Source organism: Eptesicus fuscus, chromosome 5 (assembly GCF_027574615.1).
Source record: "Eptesicus fuscus isolate TK198812 chromosome 5, DD_ASM_mEF_20220401, whole genome shotgun sequence".
Classification (NCBI taxonomy): Eukaryota; Metazoa; Chordata; class Mammalia; order Chiroptera; family Vespertilionidae; genus Eptesicus; species Eptesicus fuscus.
The window spans coordinates 45,326,303-45,340,709 of NC_072477.1; the positions used below are offsets into that span (position 1 = coordinate 45,326,303).

The 14,407-nt window shown below is 38.1% G+C and overlaps 1 protein-coding gene across 2 annotated transcripts in view; it reads left to right on the top strand.

The window, feature by feature from the left end:
• Nucleotides 1–14,407, top strand: part of CLPX (caseinolytic mitochondrial matrix peptidase chaperone subunit X) — a 45,271-nt gene extending 30,864 nt beyond the window's left edge. Inside the window, exons 11-15 of one of the 2 annotated variants that reach the window (XM_054716136.1) lie at nucleotides 4,593–4,892; nucleotides 6,381–6,473; nucleotides 10,080–10,186; nucleotides 12,527–12,620; nucleotides 14,201–14,407. In XM_054716136.1, coding sequence (XP_054572111.1) covers nucleotides 4,593–4,892; nucleotides 6,381–6,473; nucleotides 10,080–10,186; nucleotides 12,527–12,617 — 591 coding nt within the window. In that variant the 3' untranslated portion in view covers nucleotides 12,618–12,620; nucleotides 14,201–14,407. Of the gene's footprint in view, nucleotides 1–4,592; nucleotides 4,893–6,380; nucleotides 6,474–10,079; nucleotides 10,187–12,526 lie in introns of both variants that reach the window. The other variant, XM_008139118.3, reaches the window with a different exon arrangement.

Sequence of the window (14,407 nt, forward strand, 5' to 3'; positions counted from 1 at the left end):
ATACACACTTGGTATGATTAGTCAGTACTTATTAACATACAGTTCATTTTCAAAATGTAAAAGAATCTACAGAAATGATTTTTTTTTTTTTTTTCGTCAATGCCTGTTTTCAAACTGATGACTGTTCTGGTCCAGGCACAGTTGATAACATGAAGTAGTAGAATCTCAAACATCAAGAATCATTTCGTTTGGTATTTGTGCACCCTCAATTCATTGATTGTTGCCGGTTTTATACCATAAACTTTATCTTATGTATCCTCATAAAAAAAGTCTAGTGTCACTTCAGGAAAAATTTTCTTTGTTCAAAGCTTAATCTGACTTCACCCATTATTTCAAATCAGTTAAACCTGAAAAGGAGTGAAAAGTGAGTTATCAGCTGTTAAACTGTGTATATATTTTTTGGGATATATATATATATATACACACATACATACACATACATACACACACACACACACACACATATATATGTATGTATGTATGTATGTAGGTATATATGTATATATATATATATTTGGACATTTCAAAAGTATAACTTGATTATATCAGTTTTCTATTTAAGGAGTTATTTTATTATTTGAGGTAGGTGCTGTATCAGTAAAATTTCTGTTCATTCCTCTTACTCAATTCACTGAAGCCCAATAAAGAGCTGTCTCCATTGCCCCTGCTGACAAATGGAAGGGAGCAATTTGGGGATTGGAGCAAGGGTTGTGAATCCCACATAGTTTTTTAGATGTTTCCTGAATATTCTTATAAACCTTGATTTTTAACTGGAACTTATTTCTTCATATCTTCAAGGTACATGCCCAGTATTTATTTATTGATTGATTATACTAAAATATAATATCAACATAGAAGCCCAAAAGACCTGTATTTTCTTTTCTTTTCTTTTTTTAAATATATTTTATTGATTTTTTACAGAGAGGAAGGGAGAGGGAGGAGAGGGATAGAGAGTTAGAAACATCGATGAGAGAGAAACATCGATCAGCTGCCTCCTGCACACCCCCTACTGGGGATGTGCCCGCAACCAAGGTACATGCCCTTGACCGGAATTGAACCTGGGACCCTTGAGTCCGCAGGCCGACGCTCTATCCACTGAGCCAAACCGGTTTTGGCAAGACCTGTATTTTCCATGTGTTTTATATAATGGCTAGCCACAAATCATCCCTTTTACATAACATAATATTCTACCTAAATGAATATATCATAAATCAGCTCTTTGCTGTATCACTTGCTTTAAGTCTCTCTCCTTGGCTTTGCATGCACTAGTTTCAGTAGCAGTTTAGTAGTATAAAAATACAATGCTGCTAATGGAAGGGTTGCCTGTGGTAATCCCTTTGCATAGTCTAGATAAGAAAACTTTTGTACAAATATTAACAAAGCCATGTAATGCTGTTATTCCTCAGTACCAGGCCTTACTCAGCATGGATAGAGTTTTCATATTCTTAATTTGGTTGGTTTTTATTTTTTGCTTTTGAAATTTTGCATAAATTAGCCAAATAAATTAGAATGATGTTATTTCTGTGTGTGTGTGTGAGAGAGAAAGATAACTTTATATTTGAAATTCTGTGACCTAAGGCAGGGACCATGTTCTGATACTTAATTGTAATTCATAATTTCAAAAAAGAATTTGAAGCTAAAAACATGTAGAAAAGAACAGTTAAAAGTAATATGAGAAAAGAGATTAGAAGAATGTAGAAGGAAGGTTTAGATCAGGGGTCCTCAAACTTTTTAACCTTTTGCACTCGGATGTCGAGTGTGACTCGACACGGTTAGCGTCGGTAGCAGCTTGAGAAAAAAGCAAGTGAGTGCAAAGGGTTAAACAGGAGACCAGTTCACTGTTCCTCAGACCATTGGAGGGCCGGACTATAGTTTAAAAAAAACTATGAACAAATTCCTATGCACACTGCACATGTCTTATTTTGAAGTAAAAAAACAAAACGGCAAAAACCACCCGCATGTGGCCCGCGGGCCGTAGTTTGAGGACGCCTGGTTTAGATCATATGAGGTCTTGAGGAGAGACAAAGATTTAAAAAGTTTTTCATATAAATCTTTATGAAAATTCCTTTTCATAAGGGTCTTCAACAGGGATTTTACAGAGGATTAAACACATTAATGTGGCTTTTGTTTTATCAACCCTCACTGAAAGCTAGGGTTACAATCTATCTATAATAATCTATAATAATAAAAGCGTAATATGCAAATCGACCAAATGGCCGAACAGCGTAACAACCATCCAGACGACCTTCCAGACAAAGCCAGGGCTGCGAGGGCCTACTCTTGCACGAATTTCATGCATCAGGCCTCTAGTGTTAAATAATATACTTGTATTCCAACCATATCAAAGTGCTTGTAGTCCTAAATTTTATCCCTTTAGCTCATGCCTCCACTGCCTCAATCTAGTTGGCAAATATGTTCAACCTTTAAGACTCAGTCTGTTAAATGATTAGGCATTTCCTCTGTGAAGGCTTCCTTAATCACCTCCTACCTTCATTCCCCTGTATATGCCTTTTCCTCCTTTCCACTACCATTGTTTCCTGTACAGTTGTCCTTTATTACATCTACGATACTTTAATACCTTCATGTGTTCTCACTCTCAATAAGCCCTTTTAGGGTAAGGACTGTGTTCAGGTTTGTATACCCAGTGTTTCATAGTAATTGCTTAATGTTTATATTTACATAAAATATGTATACATTTATTACTAGACTAGAGGCCTGGTGCATGAAATTCGTGCACGGGGAGGGGGGTGTTTGTCCCTCAGCCCAGCCTGCACCCTCTCCAATCTGGGACCCCTCGAGAGATGTCCGACTGCCCTCTCACAATCCAGGACTGCTGGCTCCCAACCACTCGCCTGCCTACCTTCCTGATTGCTCCTAACCGCTTTGCCTGCCAGCCTGATCACCCCCTAACCACTCCCCTGCCAGCCTGATTGATGTCTAACTGCTCCCCTGCCAGCCTGTTTGCCCCAACTTCCCTCCTCTGCCAGCCTGGTCACCCCTAACTGCCCTCCTCTGCAGGCTTGATCGCCCCTAACTGCCCTCCCTTTCAGGCCTGGTCCCTCCCAACTGCCCTCCCCTGCTGGCCTGATCACCCACAACTGCCCTCCCTTGCAAGCCTGGTCCCTCCCTACTACCCTCCCCTGCTGGCCATCTTGTGTCCACATGGGGCAGGATCTTTGATCACATGGGGGCAGCCATCTTGTGTGTTGGAGTGATGGTCATCTGCATATTATTCTTTTATTAGATAGGATAAGCTTATATATAAAATATGCTTAATAAGTGTTTAAATTATTGAATGAAAGGTATTTTGCTTTCCTATACACTAACTGTTCATGTACACAACTTAGAGAATCAGAGGAATTGATTTTTTAAAAATATGTTTTTATTGTGTTTTAGAGAGAGAGGAAGGGAGAGGGATAGAGATATAGAAACATCAATGAGAGAGGAACACCATCAATCAGATCCCTCCTCCACATCCCCCACTGGGGATTGAGCCCACAACCCAGGCATATGCCTTGGCCGGGAATTGAACTGGTGACCTCTTGGTTACTGGGTCGACGCTAAACTGCTGAGCCACACAGGCCAGGCCAGAGGAATTGATTTTTAACTTACTCTGTTTTCTCATACATCATGTGCTTATACTTTTGACAGAAGCTATATGACATATCAAAATTAAGCTTTCTAATAATTATCTAGAGTATAGTTCTTTTATATTGACTGAAGCAAGAGCCATACACCTTAGAGATCCAACCTTTTGCAGCAAACTTAGCATTCTTGTTTGATGTCATCCTTATGTGTTCTTTTTAAAATCCAATCTTAAATTATTCTAATTCATAGGTTGACATATGCAACCCCAAATGATTTTAATAGAATGCTTAGGAGTGACTTAAGACCCTTGTGGATAATTTTTTAAAATATATTTTTATTTCAGAGAGGAAGGGAGAGGGAGAGAGAGAGAAACATCATTGATGAGAGAGAATCATTGATTGGTTGCCTCCTGCACGCCCCACACTGGGGATCAAGCCTGCAACGGAGGCACATGCCCTTGACCGGGAATCAAACCTGGAACCCTTTAGTCCTCAAGCTGACACTCTATCCACTGAGCCAAACCAGCTAGGGCTAGATAATTTCTTTATCAGGCTGCTTGTTCTGTAGGCACTACTCCTGTTTATAGTAGTATAAAAGTAACTTTGGTTACACAATAATTACTGTCTCCATTTTCACAGTTCTTACCTATTTTGGAAATCACACTAGTTCACAGGTCTCAGAAAAACCCTGAAACATCATTATCTGAGTTCTAAGGGACTTCTTACTTATCTACTTTACTAGAAATCATTCTTTGAGAGTTGGTTATTACAGGTTCTCAATTCTGAAGGTAGGTAGACCTGAGTTCGAATCCTGCCTTTACCATTTCAGCAACAAGAGCTTTGACAAAGTACTTAATCTTTCTAGACCAATTTGCTTTATTTGTAAAATGTGAATGATAATAGAAATTTCTTCTGTTGCAAAGATCACATGAGACATGCATGCAAAGTACTTAGTACAATGCAACTTCATTCTGTTATTTATAACATCCATCTGTTCTTTGGCAGTATCTTGGATTTGGAACACCATCAAATCTTGGAAAAGGCAGAAGGGCTGCAGCTGCTGCAGACCTTGCCAATCGAAGTGGCGAATCAAATACTCACCAAGACATTGAAGAAAAAGATCGATTATTACGTCATGTAGAAGCCAGAGATCTCATTGAATTTGGCATGATTCCTGAGTTTGTGGGACGGTTGCCTGTGGTAGTTCCTTTACATAGCCTAGATGAGAAAACACTTGTACAAATACTAACTGAGCCACGTAATGCTGTTATTCCTCAGTACCAGGCCTTATTCAGCATGGATAAGGTTAGATTTTTATTTTTCATACTTAGTTAATTTATGTTTTTTTGCTATTGAAATTGCATATATTTGCATCTTCTATATGTATATAAAAGCCTAATATGCTAAGTGTCCAACCATTTGTTCGACCAGTCGCTATGACATGCACTGACCACTAGGGGGCAGATGCTCCGACCTGTATATTAGCTTGCTGCTGGGGTCCCACCGATTGGGACTGGGCGAGATGGGCCAGACATGCCCTGGAGCCTTCCCAAAGTCCCTCCCCAGCCCCCCTCGGCCTGGCCTGCACCCTCTTGCAATCCGGGACTCCTCAGGGGATGTCAGAGAGCCGGTGTTGGCCTGATCCCTGCAGGCCAAGCCGAGGGATCCCACCAGTGCATGAAGCTGTGCACCAGGCCTCTAGTAAAAACTAAGAAAGTAGTCATGTTCATCTGGAATACCAGCCTATTCCTCATTAAATATAGATCTAGGAATCAGAAGGTATATTTTGTTATATTAGACATTTAGGAGTTGGCTTTATTTGTCACAATTAAAATCTTCATTGTAGTTTAAAGTTTAAAGATAAATAAATATATATATACTAGAGGCCTGACGCATGAAATTCGTGTAAGAGTAGGCCTTCCTTCCCCCAGCTGCCAGCACCAGCTTCCCTCTGGCTGCCAGCAGTCACCCAGGCCCCAGGCTTCCCGCGCAGCCCCAGCTTCGTCCAGAAGGACATCCTGTCTAATTAGCATATTACACTTTTATTATTATAGATTATTGTAGATTATTCCAGCATCCTACTCTAAACCCCTCAAGCCAGACATAGGATTGTCCTTTCAGCCTTGACATTCTAAATGCTTTTATTGTGTTATACTGTGTATACATACTTTTATATAGTTATTTCTATAAAGTTTTATTAGCTCCCACATCTCCTTCTCTGTGCCAGGCACCTGGAGGTCACTCAAACCCACATAGTCAATCTGATATTTTTATTAACTTAGTATTTCTAAATATTAGTCTCCTCTCCATTGCCATTGCCACTACCTCCACTCAAGCTCCTTTATCATTCTTCACCTTGATCCATGCATTTGGTTCCTAATTGGTCAGTTTCCCTGTCTCAAATCTGTTTATGACCATCACCACCATCATTATCTTCCACTTTACTTCCAGATCGTACCGTTTTTAAATTATTAAGCACAGTGCCCACCAAACAGCTATTAAGTTCTTAATAAATATTTATTGAATGAATAAACACAAAGCTAATTATCTTATACCCCTCCTTAAAATTCTTCTTGGTCCCCTGGTCTTACTTAGATACCCCCACTTTGGTGCTCCCTTAGCACAATGTGCATACACTGTGTTGTAAATGGTCTGGGCATTGGTTCCTTTTTGTTCTAAATAGACTAGTAATGGTGGTAGGTAATAATAGATAATAGATCAAATGCTATATGGTTATATTAGGAAAATAGCAAGTATTATCTAAGTCCTTATTTCTTTTAAATCTATTTTTAGTGTGAACTGAATGTTACTGAGGATGCTTTGAAAGCTATAGCCAGATTGGCACTAGAACGAAAAACAGGTGCACGAGGTCTTCGGTCCATAATGGTAAGTTGGTGTTGTTATTACAAAAACTAGATTATTTATTGATCTTAGTTTTGAGAATATTAACACTCCATGTTTTTCCTTTGGAAATATATCCAGAGAGTTGCCCAAGTGCTTTTAGGGTTTTTTAAAATTGTCATAGTAAATTATATTTTTCTTCTTTCTAAAAAGAAACTTTAAGATATTTGCAACAAAGGATACACATAATATGATTAATGAAATAGAGAAAAATCAGGATCAAGGGAGGGAGAATTTCAGAAAATTCTACACAGGCCTTTGGATTAAGCCCCAGAGTGCCTTTTCAGACCCATTGAAATCCTCATTTTTGTGTTTGTTTGCTTGAAATTTATTTGCAAATACCTTGATCCTATACCCCTAAATTATTTTGTAACAAATCCTAGAGACCCAGCCTATTTTCAGCCACAACCCACTTTCTTCTTTAGAGCTCTCTCCCCTACCTGCACAGTCTGGCTTTACAGTGTGTTACTATTTCCCTACATGCTTCCAAAGAAAAATCATGTTCCTATTTTCTTTTAAGGATTTCACTGCTAAATATTACTTCTGTCATCTCAGTAGGACATTTTGAGATTATATAGTCAAACCTCGTTTCTCGGATATCTCTCATCTTGAACAGTTCAGTTCTGGACCAAACTCACAGAAAAAAAAAATGTCTTAGTTATCAAACCTGATATGCTGATACCGCAGCATGACAAAAAGTGTCTCGAAGGCAACAAACAAAAGAGAGAGAGAATACTTTCGTTGTTGGCAGAAAAACAATTAGCACAATTTTAAAAAATAAAGAGACCATCAAGAGTGCTCATGTTGCTAAGGGTGTGAAAGAAACATTGAACACAGGCAGTTGAACAGGTAGAAAAACTTGTTGATTTGGATAAATGAAAAGCAATTAGCCAGTGACAGCATTTAGGAGGCAATGATATATGAACAAGCAAAAATGCTGCATACAGACCTGAAAGACACCCCTGGAACAAGTGCTGAAAGTGGTTCCTTTAAGGTTAGTAGGGGGTGGTTTGATAAATTGAAGAAGTGTTTATTTATAGATTAAACAGTACATTAGACATGTACTGTATATAAGAAAGGATAAAATGGAATTATTTGGGGGTCTGGAATGGATTAATTCAATTTGCATTATTTCTAATGGGAAAAAATGATTCCATTTTTTGAACAAATCACTTCTTTTTTTTTTTTTTTTTCTGATCAAGCCTCAAAACTTTATTTTTTTTATTTTATTTTTTTCCCAATTTTTTAATTAAGGTATTATATGTGTACATATTTTACCATTGCCCCCCCCCACCCCACTCCCATATATGCCCTCACCCCCCAGAGTTTTGCATCCATTGGTTATGCTTATATGCATGCATACAAGTCCTTTGATTGATCTCTTATCTCCCCCACCTCTCCCTAACTTTCCCCCTGTAATTTGACAGTCTGTTTGATGCTTTACTGTCTCTGTATCTATCTTTTTGTTCAAGTTTATAATGTTCTTTATTACCCATAAATGAGTGAGATCATGTGATATTTTTCTTTCATTGACTGACTTATTTCACTTAACATAATGTTCTCCAATTCCATCCAGGTTGCTGCAAATGATGAGAATTCCTTCTTTTTTATGGCAGCATAGTATTCCATTGTGTAGATGTACCACAGTTTTCTGATCCAGTCATCTGCTGACGGGCACCTAGGCTGTTTCCAAATCTTAGCTATGGTGAATTGTGCTGCTATGAACATAGGGGTGCATATATCCTTTCTGATTGGTGTTTCTAGTTTCTTTGGATATATTCCCAGGAGTGGGATTACTGGGTCAAATGGGAGTTCCATTTTCAGTTTTTTGAGGAAGCTCCATACTGTTCTCCACAGTGGCTGCATCAGTCTGCATTCCCACCAGCAGTGCACGAGGGTTCCTTTTTCTCCGCATCCTCGCCAACACTTGTCGTTTGTTGATTTGTTGATGATAGCCATTCTGACAGGTGTGAGATGGTACCGCATTGTTGTTTTGATTTGCATCTCTCGGATAATTAGTGACGTTGAGCATGTTTTCATGTGTCTCTTGGCCTTCCTTCTGTCTTCTTTTGAAAAGCTTCTATTTAGGTCTGTTGCCCATTTCTTTATTGGATCATTTATCTTCCTTTTATTAAGTTGTATAAGCTGCATGTAGATGTTGGAGATCAAACCTTTATCAGTGATGCCATTTGCAAATATGTTCTCCCATGCAGTAGGCCTTCTTGTTGTTTTGTTGATGGTTTCTTTTGCTGTGCAAAAGCTTTTTATTTTGATGTAGTCCCATTTGTTAATTTTCTCTTTAGCTTCCATTGCCCTAGGGGCAGTGTCAGTGAAGAATTTCTTTTGGCATATGTCTGAGATTTTGCTACCTGTGGATTGCTCTAGTATTTTTATGGTTTCCCGTCTTATGTTTAAGAACAAATCACTTCTTGAACAGCCTTCTGGAATGAATGAAGTTCGAGAACTGAGGTTCTACTGCACTGTCTAATGAAGACCTAGACTTTAGGTGCTACTGATTAAGGACAAATTTATATAAAAAATACACACTAGAAAAGTAGGTGATAGCGTTGACATTTTATAAGAAATTTGTTGTACTCAACCAATATTTATTACACAGTGCTTGACATTAATGTTACCTACACAAAAATTAGGTTTCTGTTTTAACTGTCACAAGGTATGTTATATTTTATGTTTGCTTATCTTCTGAGATAACTTAAGAGGCAGTTGATTGGTTTTGAACAACTTTAGTTATTCAAAGAACAATCTTTTATTTTTGTTTTTAAATGACATTACTATATAAAGTAATTGTGGTCTGATCATAATTTTGATTAGTTTGAGTCAAGTCAAATTTTCCTTAAAATGGAATATAATCCAGCCCCAACTTGTAGGCGAAACTAGTTTCCTTTAATAAAGTTTTCTTTAATATGTTTTTATTGATTTTTTCTTTTTTTTGAGGGATCGGTAGGGAGAGAAAGAGAGAGACAGAAACATAAGTGATGAGAGAGAAACATCAGTTAGCTGCCTCCTGCATGCTCCCTATTGGGGATCAAGCCTGCAACCTAGGCATGTGCCCTAACCAGGAATCGAACCCTGACCTCCCGGTTCATAGGCCAATGCTCAGCCACTGAGCCACATCAGCTAGGCATTAGTAAACAACTTTAAATCTGCTGAAGCACTTGAGACTAATGCTTATTTGAAGTCATGGTAAAAATTGAAGAGCCTGGTAGAGATGATTTAGGATTAATCATTTTTGAAGTAAGACTAGTGATAGAATATGCCAGGAATGCTTTTGAGAAACATCCGAATCCAAAAGTATGTAGTCCTTTTGTATGTGCATGGTGACTTAAGTAGGCAGAAGTACAGACAAATAGCTTACCTTATAGAATGACTTCTTTCTGAATTTATTTAGAAGCTGTTTTAATATGAATATAAAAACTTTTACATTGACTTTTGCAACTCTCAGTTCCTGGTACATAATAGGACTCAGTAATGTTTACCTAGTTAATGACTTTGATTTGTGGCTTGTGGAATACAAGTATGTTATATGTAACCTCAGTTTTCCATGCCATTTATTATTTTTTGTCTCTTTAGGAAAAGCTATTATTAGAACCAATGTTCGAAGTCCCTAATTCTGATATTGTATGTGTGGAGGTTGACAAAGAAGTAGTAGAAGGAAAAAAGGAACCAGGATACATCCGGTAAGGTGTTCTGTCAAGCTAGAACATATCTAAAATTTAAGAACAGCTCTTCAGTGCTGTAATTTATTCGTTTGTCATAAAAATTGCATAAAAATCCTTATATTCATAAGGGAAGCAATAATCTCATAGGGGGTGGTTTCTGTAGAAAAATGTTCTCATTTTGGTTTATAAAATAACTAGAGGCCCGGTGCATGAAATTCACGCATGGAGGTGGGGGGGGGTCCCCTCATCCCAGCCTGCACCCTCTCCAATCCGGGACCCCTCGGGGGATGTCTGACTGCCAGCTTAGGCCTGATCCCGGGGATCGAGCCTAAACCAGCAGTCAGACATCCCTCTCACAATCCTGGACTGCTGGCTCCTAATCGCTCACCTGCCTGCCGGCCAGGTCGCCCCCAACTACTCCCTCCCTGCTGGCCTGGTCGCCCTTAACTGCCCCCCCCCCCCCCGGCCTGATCGTCCCACACTGCCTCTACATGCTTGCCTGGTCACTCCTTACTGTCCCCCCTGCCAGCCTGGTCGCCCCCAACTGCCCCCCCCCCACCAGCCTAATCGCTCCCAACTGCCCCCCCTGCTGGCCTGGTCACCCCCAACTTCACACACCCCCATCCTGGTCACCTCTTACTGCCCCCCGCTGGCCTGGTTGCCCCCAACTGGCCTCCCCCCCCCCCCCACTGGCCTGGTTGCCTCCAACTGTCCCCCCCTGCCAGCCTGGTTGCCCCACGCAGCCTACTGCTCAGTCGTTTGGTTGTCCCTCACTAACCCCCCTGCTGGCCTGGTTGCCCCACACAGCCTGCTTATTCAGTCGTTTGGTTGTCCCTCACCCCCTTGCTGGCCTGATCATAGGCAGCCATCTTGTGAGGGTGTGAGGGTTAATTTGCATATCACCTCTTTATTATATAGGATAGTTTGTGAGTCTTTTGAAAATTGATCTTCAAAATTGGCCTCTACTTTTTCCATTAAGGAAGAAGATTTAAAGAGACATAAAAGTAATCCAAATGAAAAAATTTAAGTGAACTTGACTGTTAATTCTGTAACTTGTGAAGGACTTCTTTTATGTCTTTCACAAGACCAAAACTTCATGGACATAATTTTTCTCTCATTTGTATCATATCAGTTGACAAATGTGATACATCTTTCATTGCTTTATCTATTCCAGGAGTCAGCAAAAATGTTTTGTAAAGGGCAAAATATTTTAGGGCCATAAGTCTATATTGGCAACTACTCACAGTATAACAGCCATAGACAGTCTGTAAATGAATGAAGATGTTTGTATTACACTAAGTCTTGCTTTTTTTTTTTTAAAATATATTTTATTGATTCTTCACAGAGAGGAAGGGAGAGGGATAGAGAGCTAGAAACATCAATGAGAGAGAAACATCGACCAGCTGCCTCCCGCACACCCCCCATCGGGGATGTGCCCGCAACCAAGGTACATGCCCTTGACTGGAATCGAACCTGGGACCTTTCAGTCCGCAGGCCGACGCTCTATCCACTGAGCCAAACCGGTTTCGGCTTTTTTTGCTTTTTTTTTTTTTTTTTTTAAATATATTTTATTACACTAAGTCTTTATTTACAAAAACAGATGATGGGCCTGTAGGCTGTAGTTTACTGACCTGATCTATTCAATAAATAATTATTTAGTGCTTGACATTAATGTTACTACACAAAAACTAGATTTCTGTTTTAACTGTCACAAGGTATGTTAATATTTTATGTTTGCTTATCTTCTGAGATAACTTAGGAGGCAGTTGATTGATTTTGAACAACTTTAGTTATTCAAAGAACACCTTTTATTTTTGGTTTTAAATGACATTACTATATAAAGGAATTGTAGTGGTCTGATCATAATTTTGATTAATTTGAGTTAAACCAGATTTGGTCAGAGCTTAATCTTTACTGTAGATATATGCTAAAAGTCAAGCATTTGAGTTGAAATAATAGGCTCTAGCTACTTGCTGGAAAAAAAAAATCCTCACCTGAGGACATGTTCATTGGTTTTTAGAGAGGGAGGTAGGGTGGGAGAGGGAGAGAGAGAAAGAAAGAGAAACACTGATGTGAGAGAGAAATATCGATTGGTTGCCTCCTGCATGCACCCCAACCAGGGATCAAACCTGTAACCTACATATGTGCCCTGACCAGGAATGGAACCCACAACCTTTTGGTGCACCGGACAACACCCTAACCAACTGAGCCACACTGGCTAGGGCAAAATGGATTTTTTTTTTAAGGCTTATTGTCAATTTATTTCAGTAATACATTTGTTAAGGAGAATGTTGAGCCTAGAAATCATGTTTACTCCTCATTTTTATTTAAAAAAAAAATTATGGTTTTTTATTATAGGGCTCCAACAAAAGAATCCTCTGAAGAGGAGTATGATTCTGGAGTTGAAGAAGAAGGATGGCCTCGCCAAGCAGATGCTGCAAACAGCTAAATTGTCAGACTTTTGTCCTGTATATAAAGCTTTTCCTTCTGTGGTTAGGGTCATAACTGTCTCTACAGTCTGACATTAAAAGCGTTGGATCTGTCTTGGATATCATACATGGTCAGAAGCCTTTAGAATAAAAATCAGATCATGTATATTAAGTAACATCACATTGATTGGTACAAAAGACATTATGTGGACTTTAATGACACAGTGTTCAGTGATAAAATGTACATTATCTTGGTTCAGTTTTTAAAAAAATATGCTAAAACAAAATTCTAAGGAGTTCTTTTAAGCAATGCAGATGTTGCAATAACTGTGGATTTTACAATAATGTTACTCTACAAATGGGAAAATAAATTCTTTAAAATTGAAGATTGAGATACCATTCTTTAATCTTTTTTACCCATATTTGTTTCCTGAAAAATATTAGAATTTTATTTATCTTAAACATTGGAAGAGGTAGTTTCCAAGTAGTTGAAATTTTCATGGAGAAAGTACCCTGAAGAACCATATTTTAATGATTTGTTTAGCTGTATTCTTAGTCTTACCTGCTAATGCATGACACTAACTTCCCAATTGGTACTATAAGAAAGGCCAATCTCTTCTGATTTGTCTGACTTATTTGCCATCTTTAATGCATTTTAGTACCAGGAGTGAGCAGATGGAATTGAAGTCTGCCTTAAATCTTCAGAAAAAGACATCTAATTCTAAAAGGAGTATGCAGCATCAGTCATTATAACAGCCATGTGCTGAACTAAATAAAATATCCTAATACTGTGCATTTACCTAAAATACTCAGCTAGTTTTTTGGTTGTTTTTTCTGTGTGCTGGATATTTGTCTAATTTTTTGGCTTCATTGAACATTAAAGAAAACTGATTTGTTATCAGCATAAATTAATATGGTCACACTACAATATAAGTTATTAATCCTTGTTACAGGGTGGAGCAAAAGATTTACAGTTCATATGGAAAACAATACAATAATTAATAAATAATAATACAAGAGTAAACTTTCACATACAACTGTAAACCTTGCAAAACTATTTTTGCCCCAACCTGCATATAATTAAACAGTGGGGGAAATTTGAGGGACTTAAAAATGAAAATTACTTGTTTGCATAAATATTAAAATATTTGGGTACCTTTTAAGCTTTTTCTTCCCTTCTATAATATTGATGTAATTTTTTATACTATTCAGTTCAAACTTATTTGAAATTGTTTAAATCAAAGTACATTGAAATGTTTGTTTTTATTTTTTTGGTTTATGAATGTTTTTATTTTTTGGTTTATAGTTTTCCTTTTACCACCCTTTTCTTAGGAAGAGAACCTTAAGCTTTTAGCAAATTCTAAATCCTGTTGAAGAGTTGGGCTTTCTATGATGTAGTAAGGGATGTGAGATATCTATGGCTGAGGTAGAACCAGAAATGCACTTTTGCAGAGTGTTTAAGTCTGACTGCTTAAACACTGGAACAGAAACAAGTATCCTTGTTAGTCTCCATAGGAATGGTTAAAGTTTTTCTCAGGAAGTCTTTCATATTATAACTGTTCATTACCTTTCTCTTATGACATCATTATTTTCCTTTTTGTAGAGTGAAAATTGAAGTAGCTACTAAATACATTAAGAGTAATCCTCCAGAAATGGACTCCAAGACGTTTTAGTCACAACAGCTCACATTGGTGTGGAAGTTAACGAAACATAATCAATGTTTTTAAATCAAACTCAACTGAGTATAACTACGATTTGTATCTTGAAACTTACGTTTTGGCATTTGAATAAAACAAAAGGACTAAATGAA